Genomic DNA, 20996 nt, shown 5'->3' with positions numbered 1-20996 from the left:
CAGTCCCAACAAATACCAGGACAAAATGCTGCATGTTTGTAAACTGCACTCAAATCAAAACAAGCTGAGTTATCAAGCATGTTCTGAACATGAACATATTAGAGGAAGTATTATTGAATACAATGATCTGTGAGGAGATCTGAGAATGACTAAAAACTTATATATAATAAATTAAAAAATAAAACTAGTAATAAGGTATTACAAGCTATGCAGTAAAGTTCAGTTTGCTATTAATTCCCTGTAAGACTGCAGGCGCTCTGTACAGCTCAGTGTTTAAGGCCTGAAGTAGTAACACTTCTAACGCTTTTTCTATATTTTCTGACAGAGCTCCATGGCAGAACTTCTTCTCTTAGTGTCTTAGCATCACCTTTGATCTGTTTCAACAAGTTCTTTCTATACCTCTCCACACTTCTCCAAATCATTCTCTTCCCTTTCTTTCCCTTTTCATTAGCTCAAAGTGTACAATAGCCTTTGAAATAAAAAGTAAAATGTTTTCTTACATGCACGCAGAATTTTTAATTCAAAAAAGGTTTTTAAGACTGTATCTGACAGCAGAATATCATTCAAGCTTCATTTTGTGTGTGCTAATATTTTGACTAGTCTACATTCACAGAAGACTACGACAAGAACTCCTGTGAGATAAAACCAGGATTTCTTTAAAGTCTGTAAGGCACACTGTCTTGCAAAACTTATCCATTAAAGACTGACAGACAAGAGTGTCTCCACTGAAAGCCTAAGGCTCTAGAAATCACTTCCATTATACTGGCAAAATGAACCTGCATTCATCACCCTCCAGGGTACACTGTATAGCGTATTTAACCTTTCAGGCTTTTGTTGCAGGTCATCACAGTTTCAAACGTACTCCTGCTATTTCTTATGAGGCAGCAATACTTCTTTAGGATTCTTTTTCCGTAATCAGTTCAATATGTAGTGTTTTTATTACAAACAGGTATCTAGCTACTGGCCCCAATACATATGCTTTCTATTTTTTAAAAAATAAGATAAAACAAACAAGTATCACAGACTATGTTCTGCACATCAGGGAGCAGAGAAGAGTGGACACAGTCTGGCTACTATCAAAGCATTTTCTGTGAATTACAAAAATAGTGCCTAGCTCCAGCTCACTGATAGCTTTCCAGCAGGGTGGACAAAGTGACAAAGTAGTACTTCTACTGTACTGTTTGCATGCTTATACAGAGCTGAGAAAGAATAAGATATAAAAGCTTCTGTTTGATACAACTGACACTTCCATTCACTCACTAAAATCTTAAAAGCAGCTTTCCATCGTAAATTAGGCTTCAGCAAAGAACTGAGCTTTATAGCTACACTGGAGAAAGTCAATCTGCTGCAGAGAAGAATTCTCAGTCTAAACAGAAATCCAAATGCCTCAATGTGATCCTAAATACATCAGCATTTTCTGCATATTTTTCTTCTGAGGAATCTCAGAAGAATCTCTGCTTGTAGAAACATTAGATTTTTTTAACTCCCACCTGCAAATTTGTATATCTGTTCAAACAAATGGATTTATACGTCTGTTATGTTAAGCGTAACTATATAGTACATTAGCCTGCTTAAGCAAAGTGAGGGTACTACTTTTTAGTTTCTCTCTTTAGTGAGAAACTAATTCAGAAGATAATTCATAAAGATAAACCAGAGGACAGAAGTGAAATGAGGAGACGGATAATTCATAATCTGTAAAGGTTCTGATGGAGACCTTAGAATTGAATTTTACATCGGTTTCAAATGGGAATTTGTATGAACACATAAAATGAGCACAGGTTTTGCACAGGCAAATATAAAGCTCATCAGGAATTTGGGCTGTACTTTATTTGTAGAAAAATAAGTTTTGTCGATATTATAATTAATGTAGAAATGTCACTATTCTTTGGTAACCAAATTTCATATATTAACAAAGATACAATTTTTCTTTAAAAAGATTGAGTCAAGAATCTGGCACAAGGCCATGAACAGACATTACACAGAAGCACCTAGCTAGGTTGTTTTATCTGCTCATTAAACATTTCTAAAATGTACTGTTGAAAATCCTAGTTATTTTGACAAGCAGCAGCTGAAGTCTCTGAAGTAAAGAAACAACAAAAAATTCAGGGAACACAGTAAATATATCACAATTACTTTTTTTCAGGCATGCAGCATTCACACTCCTTTATCATAAGCTTACCCAAGGGTCACAGGAATTTAATGCATTTTTAAATCTGTTCATACATCCATTTTGTAAAGACTGTACTCCAATTATTTCACTGCTTGCTGACCAGAGAAAGAGAGCAATAGCAGTAAGTATGCTTACTTCATCAAGAATTGGTTTAGAGGCTTCTGAAAAACAAAACAGTCTGTTAGCTTACTCTGAAAAAGGTTTAAATTTGTTTAGTAAACCCCCGTGAACAGAGATAAATTCACAAACAGGAAATAAATTTACTTGAAATGACTTGCAGCTGCATACAAATATGCATACACTCATCACCAAGTCACTTAACAATTGTGACTGACAATTTAAAGTTGAGTAATCTTATTCTAATAATTATTTATTAAGAAAGTGAGTCAAACTTTCTGAAACTTAAATATCAAGCCAAATCATCATCAACACTTTCTGACCAAGTCTTTTTTTGTTTTCAGTGTGTAAACAATAGGGAGGAAAAAAAAGCATATTTTTAAAATCTTTTCCCATTTCAAAATACACATTCTTTTTTTAATCTCTTCAGTTGATACAGCAGAATAAAAGATAAAAATCTAACACGACAACAATTTTCACTTTGGATGAGGGTTCATATAATAGGCAAGCTGATCCAACAGCTAACCACCATGAAAAAGTGCAGTCCTGCTTTAACCATCCCTCCTTTTCAGGCTGATCTGAATTTGCCTGTGCGATCCCTTTTTCCTTGCACCAGCTCTGTCTTCCTACTTACTACAAAGTAGTTTTCTGCTAGTTTTGTTGCCCAGATTGATTTTGTTCTCCCTTGTAAGTCAAATCAAAGAAACAGCAGAAATACACAGCCAGCAGCAGGAAAAGCAGCATGACTTTCCTTTATAGGTGTCAGCTAGTCATTAGATTGGCTTAGCCATGATGTGAAACCTCGCTTCAGATATGACCCCAAACATTTTAGGTGACAAAGCACATGCAGTACATCTTCCTTAGATTCTTGTCTATGTGATATGCCTCACTCTACAGAAGATTTGAGAGGAAAAGGCAGATACATGCTCTTGCAAGGTAATGAGAAAGATTTCTGAAGTCTGCAAAATAAAGGCAGTAATGTTTCTGGAAAAAGGCTGGGAGACCTTTATGATAACAGAAGGTCAGAAAATAGAGCTGATGTGACAGATAAAATTAGAATTTTGACTTGGATAACACAATCCACTGATCCTTCCCCTTCACACAATCGCAGGATTGTTTGCAATTACCTGCTCGCTTCCTATAACTCACATGAGTAACTCCATTCAAGCTTCTCTTCAATCTGTATAAATGGTTACTGGGGGACGTAATAGGAAGTTTTTGGCTGAACTATTATGCAAATGACAAGCCTTTCTGTCTCTCTTTTGTTAACTACGCAGCTGAGACTGTATAGCTTTTTTTGCTTTCCAGTACAAGGCAAAGTACGAACCTTAACCAATAGAAGCAGCCTGTAGTTCTCTAAAGAGGCACAGTAGACATCCTGCTGGTGGGTAAGAGATTTTTGGCAAGGGTAAGAGTCTTTTTTCACCACTGAAACCCTGTAACAGTATTGTGAATATCCTACTTCAGTATGAGCCTTGCTACAATTATCCCTTGGCTGTTTCCACACTCGTTCACTTTTAATACTTACTGTCATGAAGACTATATGAATCCTATCAGCAAACACTTAAAGATACACTGACTGCCATTCTTCTTGAGGTTTAATTCAATGTATTGAACTGATGTATCATACTGAGCAATTACAGCTTCTGTTAAGAGATCAGTTCCTCTACAAACACTCTTCTGGCAACTAAAATCTCACTCTTAAGCTAGCAGGTATTCTGCGGAAAGAGGAAAGAAGGGGTAGAACTGATAGTTTGTTCTGGTCTTGCCAAGAGGTCTAAATTTCCAGTAGCCACAGAAATTGTGGCATAATCCAGGAAGTAAAATGATATCAGCTTGGAACTCAGACAGACTTTACTGAGACGTTCAGCAGATATCAGAAAGACTGATCGGTATCAGAGGGTAGATTCCCAAGTTCCAGAAACAAGTCACTAGCTGAAACTATGAAGTTTGATAAGGTCTACTTAAGGAAAATTTAGAGAAGGAGAAATAATTACGTCTTAATGAGATTCAAAATGAGAGAAGAAGTCTGAACTGATACAGAAGAGTACCTTGAGAGAAGTGACCTTAGTGAGAAAGGCTGAGTAACGAGTTGCAAAAGGCAAAATTTCAAACAGGAGGTTTTAATAAATATTGTCAAAGAATACAGACAAAGAAGCATAAATCTGAAATAGTAATTCCTGAGATAAAAATCATTTTTTTCTCAAAGTCAATGTTGTGCTTGTCCTTAACAAAGCCTATGAAGTGCACAGAGTTGTGTTAACTCAGGTCTTCCTCTCACTTCAGTTTTACAAGCAAGTCATCACTGCTTTTAATCTCCAATCTTTAGACACGCAGCCTATTAAATTACAGAAACAACACTTCCCTTTTCACTAAAGCAAAACCCAGCTCTCTCTAATTTTAACTTTCCCATACAGGGAAACTGCTTACCAGGTTGAGAGTATTCCAAGATAGATGCCAGAGTGCTGCGGATAAGACCTGTCCATTGCTTTTGAGTTTCATCAGTCTTGATTGTTGGAAGAGTAACAATAGTTTTTATCCCTTGAAGGGCTGCACCAACTGGGGGCGGGACTTGATTATCTGCTGATTTTACTGCTGTTTCTTTCAGTACTCTTGTAATCAAAAACAGGATAGTGGGTAGGATTGTCATACATCCTAGAAGAAGGCAAAGTACATTTTCTGAAGTTAATTCCAATAAGTATGGTGGATAACTTCTTTAAGTTATATATATCCCCAAAAGGATACATATGGTTAATAAAGGATACACTGAGATAAACTGTAATTCAGCTAACAAGTGATATATGCAGTTCAGTATTTTAGGAACAAATTTATTTATCAGTACTAGTGAAGTATATCATAATCAGTCATACAAGCCAACACTTACAATCTTGCAATCAATTCATGAATGATATTCAGCAATTAAAGTTTTGCCCTATGTGGCATATGAAACATGGTATGATTTTGTCAAAGAGATTGGTTCAGCACTTTGGAGAAACTGCAAGACAACAGAACCAAGTCCTGTTCCCCAAACCATGACTAAACCACAAAAAAGTTACTACAGGATTCAGAAATGAGAGCCATAATGCTCTGCATAGGGAATAAGGCTTTCCCCATTGAACACATCCACAGTGTTAAATACCTTAACAGAATCTGCATATGGACAGAATCTTATAAACTATATATATATATATATATATATATATATATATATATATATATGTATGTATACACACACACACACATATATATATATATACACACACACATGCAAACAGCTCTTGAAACAGGTATACAAATCAAATTAGGGCACCACCTTAAAGAGCAGATGTGTTTCAAGCCCCTGAAGCAAAGCAGGAAAGTTAATCTGGAGGTCTCATACTAGGAAAAGGTGTAACCCTGTGGCTACTCTATACAGAGGATAACAAAAGAATCCTCCTATAGCTTTGTTTTTTCCTGAAGAAATCAACAACTACCTGTATGTTTTGTGTAGCCAGTCCTGCAGGTGCAAGTTAGGCACAGATCAGGCAACTCAGAGAATACTGGTAAAATAACATGTAACCTTACTTTAGACATGTGGGAACATCATTAGAATAAGCTTCAGTAATACATACAGACTTTTAGCACCTGTAGGACTGACAGAAGGGTGCTGTTGGGTTTAGGTGCTTATTACCAAGCAATAACTCATTTCAGACCATCAAGCTGCTTTGCATGTCTAACTCAAATCTCCATGCCTCATTTTCCACATCCATGGTAACTCAAACCCCACTGTTTTCCTACTTTGGGGAATGTTTTGAAGATAAACACACTCAAAAGAATCACAGAATCATTATGGTTCGAAGGGACAACTGCAGATGTAGTCCAAATCCCTGTTAAAACAGTTACTCTAGATCAGAGTGCCCAGGATCACATCCAGGTGAGATCAAAAGATGCTCACGTATAAAAGTAAGAGGAGGAAACAAATAAACCAGTCAGTCTCAGGAAGTGATTCACTCTCCTTGTTCACTTTCTCTGACATCCAAAGATCCAAATAACACAAGCATTTCTGTATATACTATCCCGCGGCCCTACAGCAATCAGCTGGCTACATCTTCTGGATGAGGAAGTTCACTACTCTAATAGTCTCTTTAGACTTTTACCGGTCATTCCCATGTGTTTGGAATCACATCTCCATCCTGTTCAACACAGAAGTAGTGTAGTTACTCTTCTTGTTCAAAAATAAGGAGAAAGAAAAAGGAACCAGGAATAAAATATAAAATAGAGCAGGATTCCAGACCAGCTCAAAATTTGCTATGTTTTAACGAGAACCATAGGGCATGAATTGCTTGTTTGTAGAGAGTCTATGTAGTTTTCTAAGCATGTTTTTGTCTAAATATGTTATTTACCATGCATATCACTAAAGGACAAACCTCCAGAATGTTTTACATACATCAGTGAGTGAAGCTTCCCAGAGATGGATGAGATGCACAACTCAAACAATTTGTTCCCTGAAAAGCAAAACAGCTTCCTATCCATTTGTGTCCTTTACCCCTGAACTCCACTCAGTGCAATTACCCTAGTTTACTCACATCCTTTCTGACAGGCTCCCCAGGCAGAAGCAAGCTCTGTTCAGTTCAGAGTTACATTTGGGATGACTGGCAGCCAATGGCTGCAAAACAAAGCATACCCCAGCTGAATTGTGCTAATCTTTTCCTCAACGAGATTCTCTTCTTCATCCAGCTGCTGCTTTTCATGAACTTTTCAGTAATTCAGTAATCTTTAATATGTGTATCTTCTTTTAAAATATGATTACAATTGACCAAAAATTTTCAAAAATCATGAGAGGTAAAAGCGGAAAAAACACCCTACAAAATCACAATGGCATACACTTCATTTCTTTAGCAAATTTGGATAAAAGTTGCTAATTGGCTAATTTGGATAAAAGCGCGCACACACAGAAACTTAAAACCATGTAATTTTCTTTATGTTGGCTCACAAGAAAAGTTTGAGTTCTTAATTAAACTTAAACATCACTTTTAACAGATGACCTTTAAAGTAGTCTGTAATATGTATTTATAGCCAGTTTCCTCTTAGCATCATTTGTATTTTGTTACCATACTTTACCTGCTGGAGAACATAGAGAAGGCAGGTCAGACAGTATAGTAACAGTGGCAGCCACAAGACGAGCGCTTTCCTCAGACAGATGAGATTTGGCAGAGATGCGACTTGGAGAATCTGACACTTTTGAACTTAGATGTGGCATGTGCCGTACTAGGATAAACATGAGCAGTTCCATGGCTGCAAAGACTAGAGATTTTCCAGGCACCAAACCACCACTTTCACCTCCCTCTCCTAAAGGAAGGCAATTTTCTTTATCCTCAATGTCATCTTCATCTGAAAAAAGGAAAGGAATGCCTGAGCAGGCAGTTCAAAATGAAAAAAACCTCTATATGGAACATTCTGCAAAAAGGTTAAGTCATAAAAAAAGCTGCTTTCCAGTTAGATATGACAAACATGACTCATGTTAAAGTAAATGCTCCAGTTAAAATGACCTAAAGGAATTTTAAATGTGTGTTGTGATTGCAAGAGTACATTTTTAAAATCCATTTAGAACTAGAAAAAAAGTAATGCATGAAATAAAAACATAGCAGTTATTCTATTTTTTTCTTTTAAACCTAGTGGCAAAAGCAACAGCAATGATTACCAAATAAAGTCATGGTAATATTTCTTAATTTAATAGCTATATATTAGTATTACACCATGCCAAAATCTTATTTCAGCTTAAGTTGATTATGTCATAAAAGAACAGAAAAGCACTGAAGGATTTTGAGTCTAGCCTCATGATTTCAGAGGGCTCAGTTCAAAAAGTCTCTATTTTGAATGTTACCAGCTGCAGTCTTTCCTTCTCGCACTACACATTGTTATTAAACAGCAACAGAGATTCAGAAGTCAAAGTTGGCCTGCACTACTCCTGTGAAGCCCCTATGAATTCAAATGATTGCTCTAGTGTTATCACATTAACTGACTTGAAAAATGCAACTTACTGGGCTTACGGTAAACAATGCCATTAATTCACAAAAAGGGAAAAGAGCTCACATTTTTAGCTGCATTGACTCCTGAAGTTCCAGGAAAATCTTCTATTTTTATGTGAAATATGGGTACAAGCTAATAATCTTTTTCTAACAGTACACAGTGCCAGATCAAGAACGTAGCTTGCCTTAACAGGATAAATATTCTTTGGGTTTGCTTTTTTTCTTTCAGGTAAAATAAATATAGCAGAACTAACCTAACCTAACCAGACATAATAAACTGTTTGCTAGGTTGCCAGCCGAACATAATTTATCCAGAGAATCATAGAATGGTAAGGTTGGAAGGGACCTCTGGAGATCATCTAGTCCAACCCTCAGCGTGGCCCATACGGGGATTGAACCCGCAAACTTGGCATTAGCAGCACCATGCTCTAACCAACTCAGCTAAGCCTGCCCCCAAGATGGGTACATCCTATGTGAGACTGTTAAAGAAATGGTGAAGGAAAGACTAAACAAAAAGATGCTCTATTAAAAGGAAGAGTTTACTAAACATACCTCAGAATAGCATTTGGACTGATGTCAATATCCTGATCAAGGATCTTCTTAGGTAAAGTAGAAACAAGCTAATGAAATTTGCTGATGAAAAGCTTAAGCCAAGCATCAGAAGCTGAAATGTCACACCAGAAGAAGGGATAAATAAAATGGGAATGAACTGTAGTAGAGTTCAATATAAACAAAGGTAGAGGAACAGGATTTAAGTATACCTGTTGATCAGAGAATCTCAGAAAAAGTTAAAGTTGAGAGCAACCTCCATGAGCAATCTGAATTCAATCACCTGCTCAAAGTAAGGCCAATGTGAAAGCTACAGCAGGTTGCTAAGGGCCTTGTCTGGTCAAGTTTTGAATATCTCCACAGATGCAGATGCCAATCTCTCTGGGTACCCTCCCTTTTTTTAACCTCTCTTTAAAACAAACAAAGAAAAAAAAAACCCTCAAGTTAGACATAACATCAGCCTTTCAAAGACTGACAGGAGCCTCAGCATGTCATCAGCCATCTCCCTCAGATGCATCCCATCTGGTCCCAGGATATGTGTAGCTTTCATCTAAGCAGCCCCATCTCAATACTCATCTACTGTGCAGAGCATTTCTCTCCCCCAAACTTTGTCACTAGACAGAAAGAAATGGGAGGGCTAAGAACAGGCCTTAGCAGTGAGGACTGAGGCAAAGGTGGTATTGATTGCTTCAGTTTTTCCCATGAGGTAGGCCATCCACCCCATTCAGCAGCAGGCCCACATTTTCCCTGGTCTTACTTTTACTGCTAACATACTTATAGAAGTCCTCTTTGCTACCTTTCACATGCATCATCAGTCTCACTCCAGCCAGGAATTCCCAGCTCAGCCAAGTCAGCCTCCTGCCATGCCTGTTCGGCTTTCTGCATATTATCATGAGCTGGTCTTTGCTTTTGTTTTTCTTCCCGCCACCCCTCCTGTCCCTGAAGCTGAACAACTATCTCTTTGCTCTTCCAGGCAGCTTACCACAGGATAATCTGCAAGGTCCATGAACAAGCCCAAGTCTACTGAGCCCAGGACTTTCAGTCTGCTACTTGTCTTCCTCACTTTTCTCAGGATCTTGAGCTCCACTATCTCATGGTTGCTCCACCAGTGAAGGCTGCCATCAACCTTCATATCACTGACCACTTCTTCTATATTGGTAAGTGGGAGACCCAGTGAGCACCTCCTTGCTCACAGTCCAATACACTTACCAAAAAATTGCACCTCCTACACTCGCTCCTGAAATCTTCAAATTGCTAGCATCCTGCACAATCCCACAAATCCTGGCCCTTTGACCAGATTGTGGGATGGTTAAAGTCTCTCATAAGTTTCCCAAGCCCTGCAAGTGGAAAGCTTCTTCGAGTAGTTTTAAGATGGCTTCATGCACCTCCTCTTTTTGATTAGGCACTCTGCAGCAAACCAGAAAAGAGTTCCTGACCACTATCATTCTTTACTCCCTCTTAGTGCTATCAGTTCTGAGCTGACAGAGAGGCATGGCTGGCCCAAATTCCTCCCCTGACAACTTGTTCCTTCTCTCCTCTTGCTAGGGCCCTAAGCTATTCTCCAGCTGAACATTGGAGATGGAGAAAGCCTTTTTGCTTCTGGAAGTCACAAGCTTGCAAGCTCCTCCTATTGCAGCACAGCCTCTGGCTGTCCCTCCTCCTGTGACATGTAGAATTTGGCTTGCTGCCCTGCAAGATCCCTATGAAGAATATGTCATTCTCTTACTTGCCTTTCCTGACATTACAGTCTGCTCACCTTTGTGTCCGTTACCTTCACATCCTGCAGGTGAGATCACTGTCACCCCTAGCCCTGGCTGCAAGGAGAAGCAAATGGAGGACAGTCAAAACAGCAGTTTCACCTGAATCTCAAGCCAGGTCTCTGACTTGTTACACCTCTGATGTGCTAGTGGTGACTGCTTCTGCTCACACAGCGGATTGTGTCTTACCATATGTCACTGCCATCATTGTGCTGATTCTAGCAGTCTTGTACAGTCTTGAGCAGCACCTCTGGGCCCCATGAGCACTCCTTTTCAAGACAATTGCCTTACTGCTGTTTGCACATCCTGTTCCCACAACTCCTGGTTGCTAACACTCTCTAAATGTCAGTTAAGTAAGAGGTCAGATGCAAACCTGCTCTACTTCCCCGCAAGATCATCTGTTTGGCGGGCAACTTTTCACACAGTCTTTCGGTTCCAGTAGCAGTTCAATCACCTCTTGAATGCCAGTTCAGCCAGGGACACACTGCAGGACCCTATATGTGATGTTGAACCACCAAACTTCAGGGGAAAAATAAAGAAAAGTATATGGAATGCTAAGATGCTGTCAATAGAAAAATATTAATGAAACTGAGGAAGGTACTGGTAAGACCATATTGGTTTGCTGGGGTATATTTTTGGTCATCCATTTTCAAGAAAAATGAATTAAAACCATGATATGAAGAGAATGACTGTTAGGATGAACAGGAGAAGAAAAACTGCATCTTACAAGAGTTAAGAAATCAGCAGGTGAGATTATGGAGATATCAAAGAGATCTGTGGAATACACAGCAATTTTTTCCTCAGTGTACTCTAACACATTTTAATGTCTTTCCCAATATGAAAACCTGTTGCTTATTTACTCTGCAAAACATGATGTGTTTTTAAAGTCTTACTTAGAGTGTTCCTTTTTTCCTGCAGATAATCTTGAGCTGCTCTTACTATCTGCTGCACAACTCCTGTAACTAGCAGCTGGACTGAAGGAGGATCCCACGTCAGGAGGAGTCGGTGAAGCACACTCAAGAGTTCAACACCAAGGAGCTACAGTAAAACAAAATACATATTAAAAAAAATGATTTAGGACCTAATGTTGCTTGCTTATAAGCAAATACTTTCCTCACAAAAATAATTACAAGTTTTGTAATCATCATAGATGAAAGCTCAAGACCTATGAAAGCTAATTATGACAACACACTAAGAGAAAGAACTAAATACAGTACCTGATCCTCTGCAATATGGATCCTAGCACAAGGAGAATCTAATAAAGTATGAAGTGCTTGTAAACAAGATGTAACATGCTCAACAGGCTCTTCAGGTCGTGGGGAACAGAGAAACTGTATACTGACACCTGAAAAGAACAATATTTTTTTAAAAAATTACAAACATTTTTAGTAGGTTTTCCATTTAAATTTCTTTAAAATACAGCAGGTTCTTAATATCTTCAAGAAAGATGTACGTATTTCCAAATTCTGTTTTCCTTTAAAGGAAAAGAGAGCTTTAATATATTAGAATACTAGGACTATATTCCCTTCCTCTTCCTGTTTCCCCAAAATTTTGACAAGAAAATAAGTAAATATTGACAGCTGATAACTTGGAAGACTGAACAAGTTAATGCCTTGTTCTAAAGATCTGTAAGTTAGAATTCTGAATCTTTCCATCTTGAGTTTTATTTTACTGAACTTTTTTAAATGTAAAAATAACCAAGATAAAGCTAAGCTTCAAAAATACAGTATACATAAGATACATATAGCACATAAAACCAGTTTTAAACATTTGTATATCTAAGCAATCTGTTGGCATGCCTCAGAATACCTGACCAGATTCACTACTAAAAGTTGTTAGATAACAAATTGAAACAGGGGTGCTACCCAAAGATGAAAAAAATAGATGCAAGAACTAGTCCATATGACTTGTCAAATATCAGTCTCTACTGAACTGTGCTTTTACCACAGCAGGCATTTTAATTTATTTTACAGCTTTAGGGTCTTTGAAAGAATACAACCCTACAGATAATATTTTGTGTTATCTGAATTTTATTACAGCACAGGATAGCACCTACTCATTTTATTGTTCAATTATATAAATAAGCTAGATATAGAATTAGTTTATTAAAAAAAATGACCGCACTGTCAAAGATTCTGTCAAAGCTATAAAGAACATGGGAGGCAGAGAAAGAGAGAGACAAAGACAGCGATAGATGTTTCCAAACTTTAGTGTCGAAGAAGATACACTATGCGTTTGCATTTTAAATCATCTAGATTTCACACAAAATATCTTTCCTTATTCCTGTAACATGCTAGTACAGAACTCTCAGCTCATGACTCTTACCCAAAATTAAGTGCATTCGATCTTTGTTTATCTCTGGCAAAGATTTAGCGGTTGGTGGAGTTCCAGGTGCCTGGTTTAGCATTATAGATGTAGCACGTTTCTGTGAATTAGGCATCGCTGCAGCAGCCTCTTCTGTAGACTCAGAAGCATTAAATCCTGTACTATTTAGCCAAAGTGCCACTGCATGTAGTATGGGAGCCCAAGAGTTTCGATAATGCAGTCTAGCTGTATCAATTGTCTCTGGAGTGTAAAACGCTCCCCCTGTTAAGTTAGCAAACCAAAGATAAATTCTGAAAGTCTCTGCATATAACAGACAAAAAGCTCCTACTCTAAATTCATCACTGTCTGCCCTGGGTGTGTTTGACCACGTACATATTCAGATAATCCTTGTTACTGAGAGTGCATCTGAATTCTCCACGTGAATAAGTAACCTTAGTACTTCTCATAAGAAACTTCAATAGGCACGATGGATTAGTAAGCAGAGAGTAAGAGAGCAGATTTCATTTTCGTTTTTCATACAAAGCATTCTCAGTACCTTGCTCAGTTAAGACAGTATCTACTCTAATTTCAAGGGTACACTATGCTTCTCATATAATAAACATCAACTTTTTTTTACGTTTAATATCAAAGTATTAAATAGTAATTGAAATACTGAAATAGTAATTAAAATATTCTTATTTCTGCAAAAACTTGGTTTTAATGATATCTGACCATAGTTCAGATACAGAATATCTTCTTTAGAGACTGCAGGGTTGGGGAAAAAAAAAAAAAAAAAAAAAAAAAAAAAAAAAAGCTCAAACTTTAAAATTTCCAGCTATACATAATAAGAATGTATGTTATTATATGCACATTTTTATAGAAGAAAAAAAGAAGTCTGACAAAGAAGTTATAGAAAAAATTTAAAATCTCAAGTAAGAGTTCATTCTATCCTTCATGACAACATAAAAAGAAATTTCTGTGCTTACCATCTGGTGGAAGCTGAGTAGCAAATTCAGCTGGTAAAGTTAAAAGAGCATAGTCTTTCAGTGCAGCTAACCAGAGACGGCTAAGTGCAGGCAGCTCCGGTTGTACAAGTGTTATCAAACTGTCTGGTGGCAACTCATCTACAGCACCAAAATCATCATCATCATCATCTGTGCTCTTTGAAACATGCTTGGGTTTGGTCTCTGCTTCCTTCTTAATCTTCATGGCAACAACATACACCTAGGAGAAAGACAGACACGAAAATACAGGTTGTAAAATGCTAAAAAGAAGAAAAGCAGCCTTCCCCAGTGAAAGTAACAGATTCTATAACCAGATGATTCAGAGTTTAGTCCTTTAGGTCATAAATGCTATTAGATTTATTTATTTATTTATTTATTTTTGGTGAAGCTCATAAAAGTCATCCAGAAAATGACTGGAGGGGGAAGGGAGGGAGGGAAAGAGATCTACACTGCAATTACCCTTTATTTAAATATTTTCGCTTTTATTTCTACCTGTATGTTCTATTTAGGGATATAAATAGCACTTTCTTAAAACAATCCGGCTGCACGTACTTTTTTCTAAAAAAAGCATCAATTTCACTGCTGCTCTACACAGATAGATTTATTGATCTATGTTAAAAGTTACCAGTTAAGTTAGAATAATTTGCACTTTCTGGAAAGAGATTAGATATTGCAAAAATAAAGGTGAAAATGGCTTTGAATATCAGCTACATGAATACAAGAGCATATACATCTGTCTTTGACAGATGCTACGGGGGCTAAGGAAGGATTTTCAAATATTTAGATAAATAACATGGAAATAATCAAAATTCAGTAAAGGAATATTTTTAGAATAGTATAGAAATAAATGTCTTCACACAACAGATGCTCTACTTCATATCAAAGTTGAAAATAACAGTATGGGGTGATTAACACTACATGGCTGAAGCGTTAATATTTTCCTTTAATACCTTCAAAAGCAATTTCCAAGAAAATTTAATGAAAAAAATCCTTACAGTACTACAATAAAAGAAACCAAATATAATTTGTGTAATTATATGTAGAGCCCCAAAACAGGCAAGTAATGATTTAGAAGCAAGGCAATGTAAGTATTGCTCACTCCACCATTTGTAGATACTTCTAAGACTCACCAGCCATTGCCCATCATCATCTACATTAAGCCAATAATTTATTGCCAACACTTTGAGAAATTCCTACCTAATTAAATGCAATATTGAATCACAGTATCTTTTAAGTATTTTCTTTAATTTATGAGCAGTAAGATGAGAGGAAAAAATCAAAATCGGACAGAAGTGGGCATGTACTTTAATACACAAAACCATAACAGTGGGAAAGAGCAAACAAGCATCACTATAAATCTGGAGAAACAGGATGAAAAAACTGAGCATGGTGGAAAAAGAAACATACAGACATAGAGAGGAATACATAGAGAGAAGGAAAAGCAACAAAAAAGGGTGGCAGGTGTAAGGCTCGCTGGCTGAACAACCACTGAGGTACGAGGCTGCTATTACATGGCAAAATCTTTTCAAAAGTTTAAAGATTTAATGGTAAATGTTTACCTCAGCCCATGCTTTCAGAACTGCAAGTTTTTCCATAGTAGTGGCACTCTCTCTGTAAAGCTGACTAGAAGATCCTTTTCCTGCTTGCACTTTATCCAGGGAAGAGACAAGAAGGTTGTGAACTCGGCGGAGATCATTCAGGTCACTTACAACACCACTTCCTATCCATGTGCTACATACCTAAACAACAAAGTTTAGAATCATTGTAAACTAGTAGAAAGGAAAAAAAAAAAACTTCATAAATTTTTCATAAATAAAAAGTTTCTAAAATAAAACTCGGTAGCTCTCTTCCTGTTTAACATTATGAATCTGAGATTTTCCTTTCTCCATTCCCCTGTATTGAGAGAACTGCTCACGTGAGTGGTTACAAAGACTGTATTTGTAAATTGTACTGCAGTGGCAACCTGGTAAACAAATGGAAAACAAACTGCACAGTACTTAAAATTGTTTTCCCTATTTATGGAGGATTTAAAAAAAGCTAAGCTTTCATTCCCTTCCCAAGTGTCTGCCAAATTATGCAGGTATGATTTGGTTCCCCCATTCATTTTGAACCACATATCAGTCAGCAATCTGTAACTATGTTTTTTTTAAATCCACAACTCAAATAACGTATTAGAGTTCCAGAGCAATGGGAGGCTTTCAAGCACATTAACAATTTCAATAAAGCATTTGGAAAAATAAGAGATAAAGCCTCTAAACAGCTGGGCTTTTATGTGAAACCAACAGTATCACATCATAGAAAGTTAATACCAGACATGAAAGACAGACAGTTGTGTGTCCTCACTTCCCCCCCCCCCCGCCCCTCCTCCCCAGTTGATCAAACAAGTGCTTAAAGTCCAACTATCATACAAATCAGCTGCTCATGTCTTGGGCTGTGCATTGGCATTCATCCTCTGAAACATAGTCATGCCCACACATAAGGCAGGCAACAGAAGAATTTTGTTGCAGCTGCTTTTTTTTTTTTAAAAAAGTAACATTTATCTTTATACAAATGAGCAGCTTTGATTGTGGTGGAGGTTTTATAGGGGTAAGGAACAGAAGCAAAAAACACAGAACTCAAGAGTTCCAGGTTTTTCAAATACTTTTGCTTTTAGAGAACTGATTCTATGAAAGCCTTTGGGAGAATGTCCTCTCATGGCCAGAATAATGGGTATATCTGAAGTATATACAAACTGGTCCTGAAGGGGCACTGGACAGGACCGCTGAAAATATATTTGTAACAAATCCATAATTTATTCACAGTTTAAGACCAGCTTCATTCATTCTGCTGGTCAAGTCAACAACCCTGTTTCAGTAATGATATACAAAACAATAACAATACCCAGCACATTCAGTGCAGCTCATCTCTACCTATGTCATTTCTAAACAGTGTTAAATATCTAGACTTGATCTTCAACTATCCAATTCTGTAAGTTTTCATGTCCACTTTGAAACTTGTTGAATGGGCAAGACTTGGACAACTTAGAAATAATTCTACATGTTTTCTCACAAACTGTCTCTTCATCTAGCTTTAAATGAACAAAAACTCTCTGTAAAGTAAAATGGACACCTTCTTTGGTATGTATAATACCAAATTATACCAATACTTGATCTATGTCTACAAGTTTTGCTGTCAGTGAGGAGTATAAAACAATAAAATCAAAGTCCTGCTGGACCAAAATTTATCAGATAAAACTCTCATGTATACAAAATTACCCTAGTTAACCAAAGATTTAAATTACAGTAATTTAACTGATTTAAATTACAGTAAATAGACAATTTAAATTACATATCTGACACAAAGATAGCTATATAGCTGTTAGCTGATTTAAAACTACAGTAGTACAAGATCATACTAAAGAAGAAAACCAAAAGCCTTTCACTGAATTTTCACTGATGAGTTGTTACTATGACTGTATGAGAACACTGAGAGCTTCTCAAATCTAAGACAGTCTTAACCTAAATAAAAGTACAAAGGTAAATCAGTACTAATCCAAAATACACTTGATCAAACTGAAAGACATCTGAACAAATACATCAGCATCAGTTTCATTGTACAAGTAATACTTTCAGTAACAAATGCAGAACTGACATGGAGATGCAACTAGTTCCAGGAAGACTAAACATTTTCTGATGTAGGTGCCAGAAAAGGACTTTTGCACCTCTGAGCAGCAAAACATATTACTAAAAGACTCTAAAGATGTTCCAGAAAGATCACACCTTAGGTTTACAAAATTTTCTGGTTCTTTACTACTATTTCTGACTATTTTTCTTCTGTATCCTTCTTCCAAAGGAAAGGAAATCATACAGATCAACTCTTAAAACACGTGAAATTTATTTCAGTTTGGATTATGCCACCTGAATATGTTCCTCTGTACCTGGCAGGCTTTTGCAGTTATATCTGACGGAGTATCTTGGGAAAAAGCTGGCCTCAGAGCAGCTCCAACCTGTTTTTAAGGGAAAAAAAATCAACTAAAACAACTGTGACTCAATATACTTTTTCTAATCTTGACCAAGGCTAAAGCACATACACAAAATGAACAAAGATGGGACTGTAAATTCTGACATTCTAATTATACCAAAAACATATCTTTTTTATTTAACCTAGCAGACATGTGTTGTAGCATTCCTTAAAGTCCTCAGTTTTTTTCTACTTTCCTATACTCTTTTTAAGTTTCAACTACTTTTAACTACCTCAACTACTTACTAGTGTACCAGAAGACAATGACTTTTTCACAGAACAGTTGAGGTTGGTAGGAACCTCTGGAGATCATCTAGTCCAGCCTCCTCGCTCAAGCAGGGTCACCTAGAGCACCTTAGACAGGATTACATCCAGCTGGGTCTTGAATATCTCCAGTGAAGGAGACTTCACAAGTTCTCTGGGCAACCTGTTCCAGTACTCTGGCACTTTCACAGTACAGAAAGTTTTTCCTCATATTCAGGTGGAACTTCCTATGTTTCAGTTTGTGCCTGTTGCCTCCTGTCCTGTCACTTACCACCACTGAAAAGAGTCCAGCCCCATCCTCTTGACACCCATTCCCATAAAACTGGAATCATATTCACATATTCACTTCAAACATTCTCATTTCCAAAGCAACAGGAAATCAATTGCATTTTGAATACTGTTGGCAAAAAAAACCTATCATGCAGAGAAAGCATTTATTTCAAAAAGTCTCTGCATATAATGTAGCACCATTGATTTCTCTAGCAGTCTGTAAAAATAGTACAATGATCAAGAGGAGAACAAATGAGATCCTATTGCTTTAAAACCCAGCTTTCGTTTTACAATCACATTATACTGTTTTATAAATTTCTCTAGTATTTATTAGTATGGGAAACATGACCAAGTAAAAAACTGATCTTGTCACACATGCAGTTGTTTGCAAGGTTAAGGTTTATCCAAATAGACAGAAACAGCAAAACTGATTACAGCTGCAAGCCAGTAAGATATGCAAAATAAACAAACATTTCTTTGAATTATACTGTCCTAAAGCTTTACTAACTGTAAGCAAACCTCGGACGACCTTTAGGTGGGTCACGTACTTTCAGTACTTAAATTTGAAGTACTGACACTTTAGTGTTACCTATATTGAAATTTTCTAAATCAAAGATAGAGGACATACAAGAATTAAGCAATCCAACAAAATAAATTAATAGTACTCAAAATAAATCTTAAATTGATCAGCTCTCATTCCTTTATTTTGCAGATTTCTCATTTAAACAGAAGCATACTCATTAATTCCCCCCAAAACAGATTTATCAGGTTCAATTTGGAATTGAATCAGCATTCTTTACAAATGCTTAATTCTAGTGATGAATGCCACTGTTGCCAAAAATTAAACGTGCCTTTTAATATTTGGCTTTCAAGAATCAATAGGTATTGATTTTTAACTTTGTCGGTTACTAAATTATAATAAATAGAAAGAGATACAGAAATAATTTTTTAAGAGGTAAGTAAAACAGTCTCTTCAGTACATTTTCACACACAAAAGATCTCTTCACGGGTCTTTTGAAGTTACAAAATGTTCTCAAACTAATACTGGCATATTGGCATAAATATACAATTTCCTGAACTTATAAAGGAGGTCTCACATTAGCCTGATACTGCTCCAGTATCACATGGCCTGGAAACTCTGGCTCAGGAACCGACGCAAATTTCTTGATAATGTCTTCAAGAGCTTGGAGACCCGCCATTCGTAACTGGTTGCTGTGATCAGTCGCAGCCATGAATGCCATTCGAATAAGGTCAGAAAGATGGAGTACTAAAAAGTCACCTTAAAACAGAACCAAAAGAACAACAACAAGAGATTCTTAAGGGACTTAAAAGCTGACATATGACAGATATTCATAATATTTTCCTCATTGACATGTACAAATGTCACCTATTCTTTCTCAAAGGTCTCCATTTAGTGTGTGGGAGAAGGCAGGCAAGAAAACAACCTATCTATCCTTTTTTTAATGATACTTCTACCTTATCCCTAAGAAAACTTTAAAATTTAAGCCCAAATTTGAAACAAAGCAAAATATGAGATATACAAAGGTTGCATTGAATAGAATATTTTAAACGTGGCTGAGGCAGCTTATAAGAAATTAAGACATTTAATAAAGCCAATTTTACTGATTTTTTTTCCTCGTATCTACAGAAAAAAATTTCAAGACAGAGTCTTATGCTTACAGTGACCCCTGCTGATACAGGGCAACTGTAAACTTTGTCAAGTTTAAAACCCCCAAACTGAGTATGCTTCTACTCCTCCTCCCAAAAGCTGCATCCAAGGCCATAAGTAACAGAAGAAAATATACAAAAAAGAAGAATGATACTTAATTCAATAACTTTTCTTTAAGGGTTATTCTTCTCTCTTTTTATTCATTTTATTTCTCTCTTTAATTTCAGTTTTATGTTACCAGATGTTGTAAAAATAATATGAAAATACACTATTTAAAAACATAATATCCAGGGTGATTAATAAAAAATAAAAATCACAAATGATTAAAGCTCTACATATTTTCAACTCTCAAGGTTAAAAAATATACATTTTGTAGCTGAAATTTCAGAGGCATGCCAGTAAAGAAACACTGAAAATCATTTTTTAAAAAGTAATAAAATATAGTCATTATTGAAAATAATAAATCAGTAACTAGTTTTTAAAAGCTAGTAAAATATAGGTAAGGTCTAACATTGCTAGTTCAGGGCATCATAAATACTAGTATAATGTAAATATTTTTGAAGTTTAAGCTGGGAGGAGGGCTCTTAGATTTTTCTTTTTCTAAAAATACCAAATACACCAAGTTCACTTTAAATACCAAGTTCAGAGATACAAACACAAAGCCTTCATGAACTCTATATGGTGAAAGGAAACAATCACTATACACCAAAACACATATGCATGGATGATAAAAGAGCAGAAACCTTGCGCTATCAGTCAGAGAAATGATTTTCACAAACCATTTAATTTCTGATCTCAGTTAATGATCCTCCAAGTCATAACAGTATATTGAAAGCCGGAGCTTTAAAACTAATATTCTTCACTCTCATAGATACCAAAAAAAAA

General features: G+C 36.5%; 1 protein-coding gene across 6 annotated transcripts in view; it reads right to left on the bottom strand.

Annotated features, from left to right (window-relative positions):
- The window catches only part of HEATR5B (HEAT repeat containing 5B), a 60804-nt gene that overhangs the window by 4971 nt on the left and 34837 nt on the right, over window positions 1-20996 (bottom strand). For 3 of the 6 annotated variants that reach the window (XM_062572078.1, XM_062572076.1, XM_062572077.1), the window contains 10 exons: window positions 19540-19721; window positions 17826-17894; window positions 15469-15648; window positions 13892-14129; window positions 12927-13187; window positions 11819-11946; window positions 11495-11639; window positions 7388-7657; window positions 4718-4942; window positions 2180-2331 (listed from right to left, as the gene is read on the bottom strand). In XM_062572078.1, coding sequence (XP_062428062.1) covers window positions 2180-2331; window positions 4718-4942; window positions 7388-7657; window positions 11495-11639; window positions 11819-11946; window positions 12927-13187; window positions 13892-14129; window positions 15469-15648; window positions 17826-17894; window positions 19540-19721 — 1850 coding nt within the window. Of the gene's footprint in view, window positions 1-2179; window positions 2332-3917; window positions 4006-4717; window positions 4943-7387; window positions 7658-8847; window positions 8960-11494; window positions 11640-11818; window positions 11947-12926; window positions 13188-13891; window positions 14130-15468; window positions 15649-17825; window positions 17895-19539; window positions 19722-20996 lie in introns of those variants that run through there. The other 3 variants (XM_062572079.1, XM_062572080.1, XR_009957897.1) reach the window with 3 other exon arrangements.

This window comes from Rhea pennata, chromosome 3, assembly GCF_028389875.1.
Source record: "Rhea pennata isolate bPtePen1 chromosome 3, bPtePen1.pri, whole genome shotgun sequence".
Lineage (NCBI taxonomy): Eukaryota > Metazoa > Chordata > Aves > Rheiformes > Rheidae > Rhea > Rhea pennata.
The sequence above is the reverse complement of the archived record's forward strand: the minus strand, read 5'-3'. Positions and strand labels throughout refer to the sequence as shown.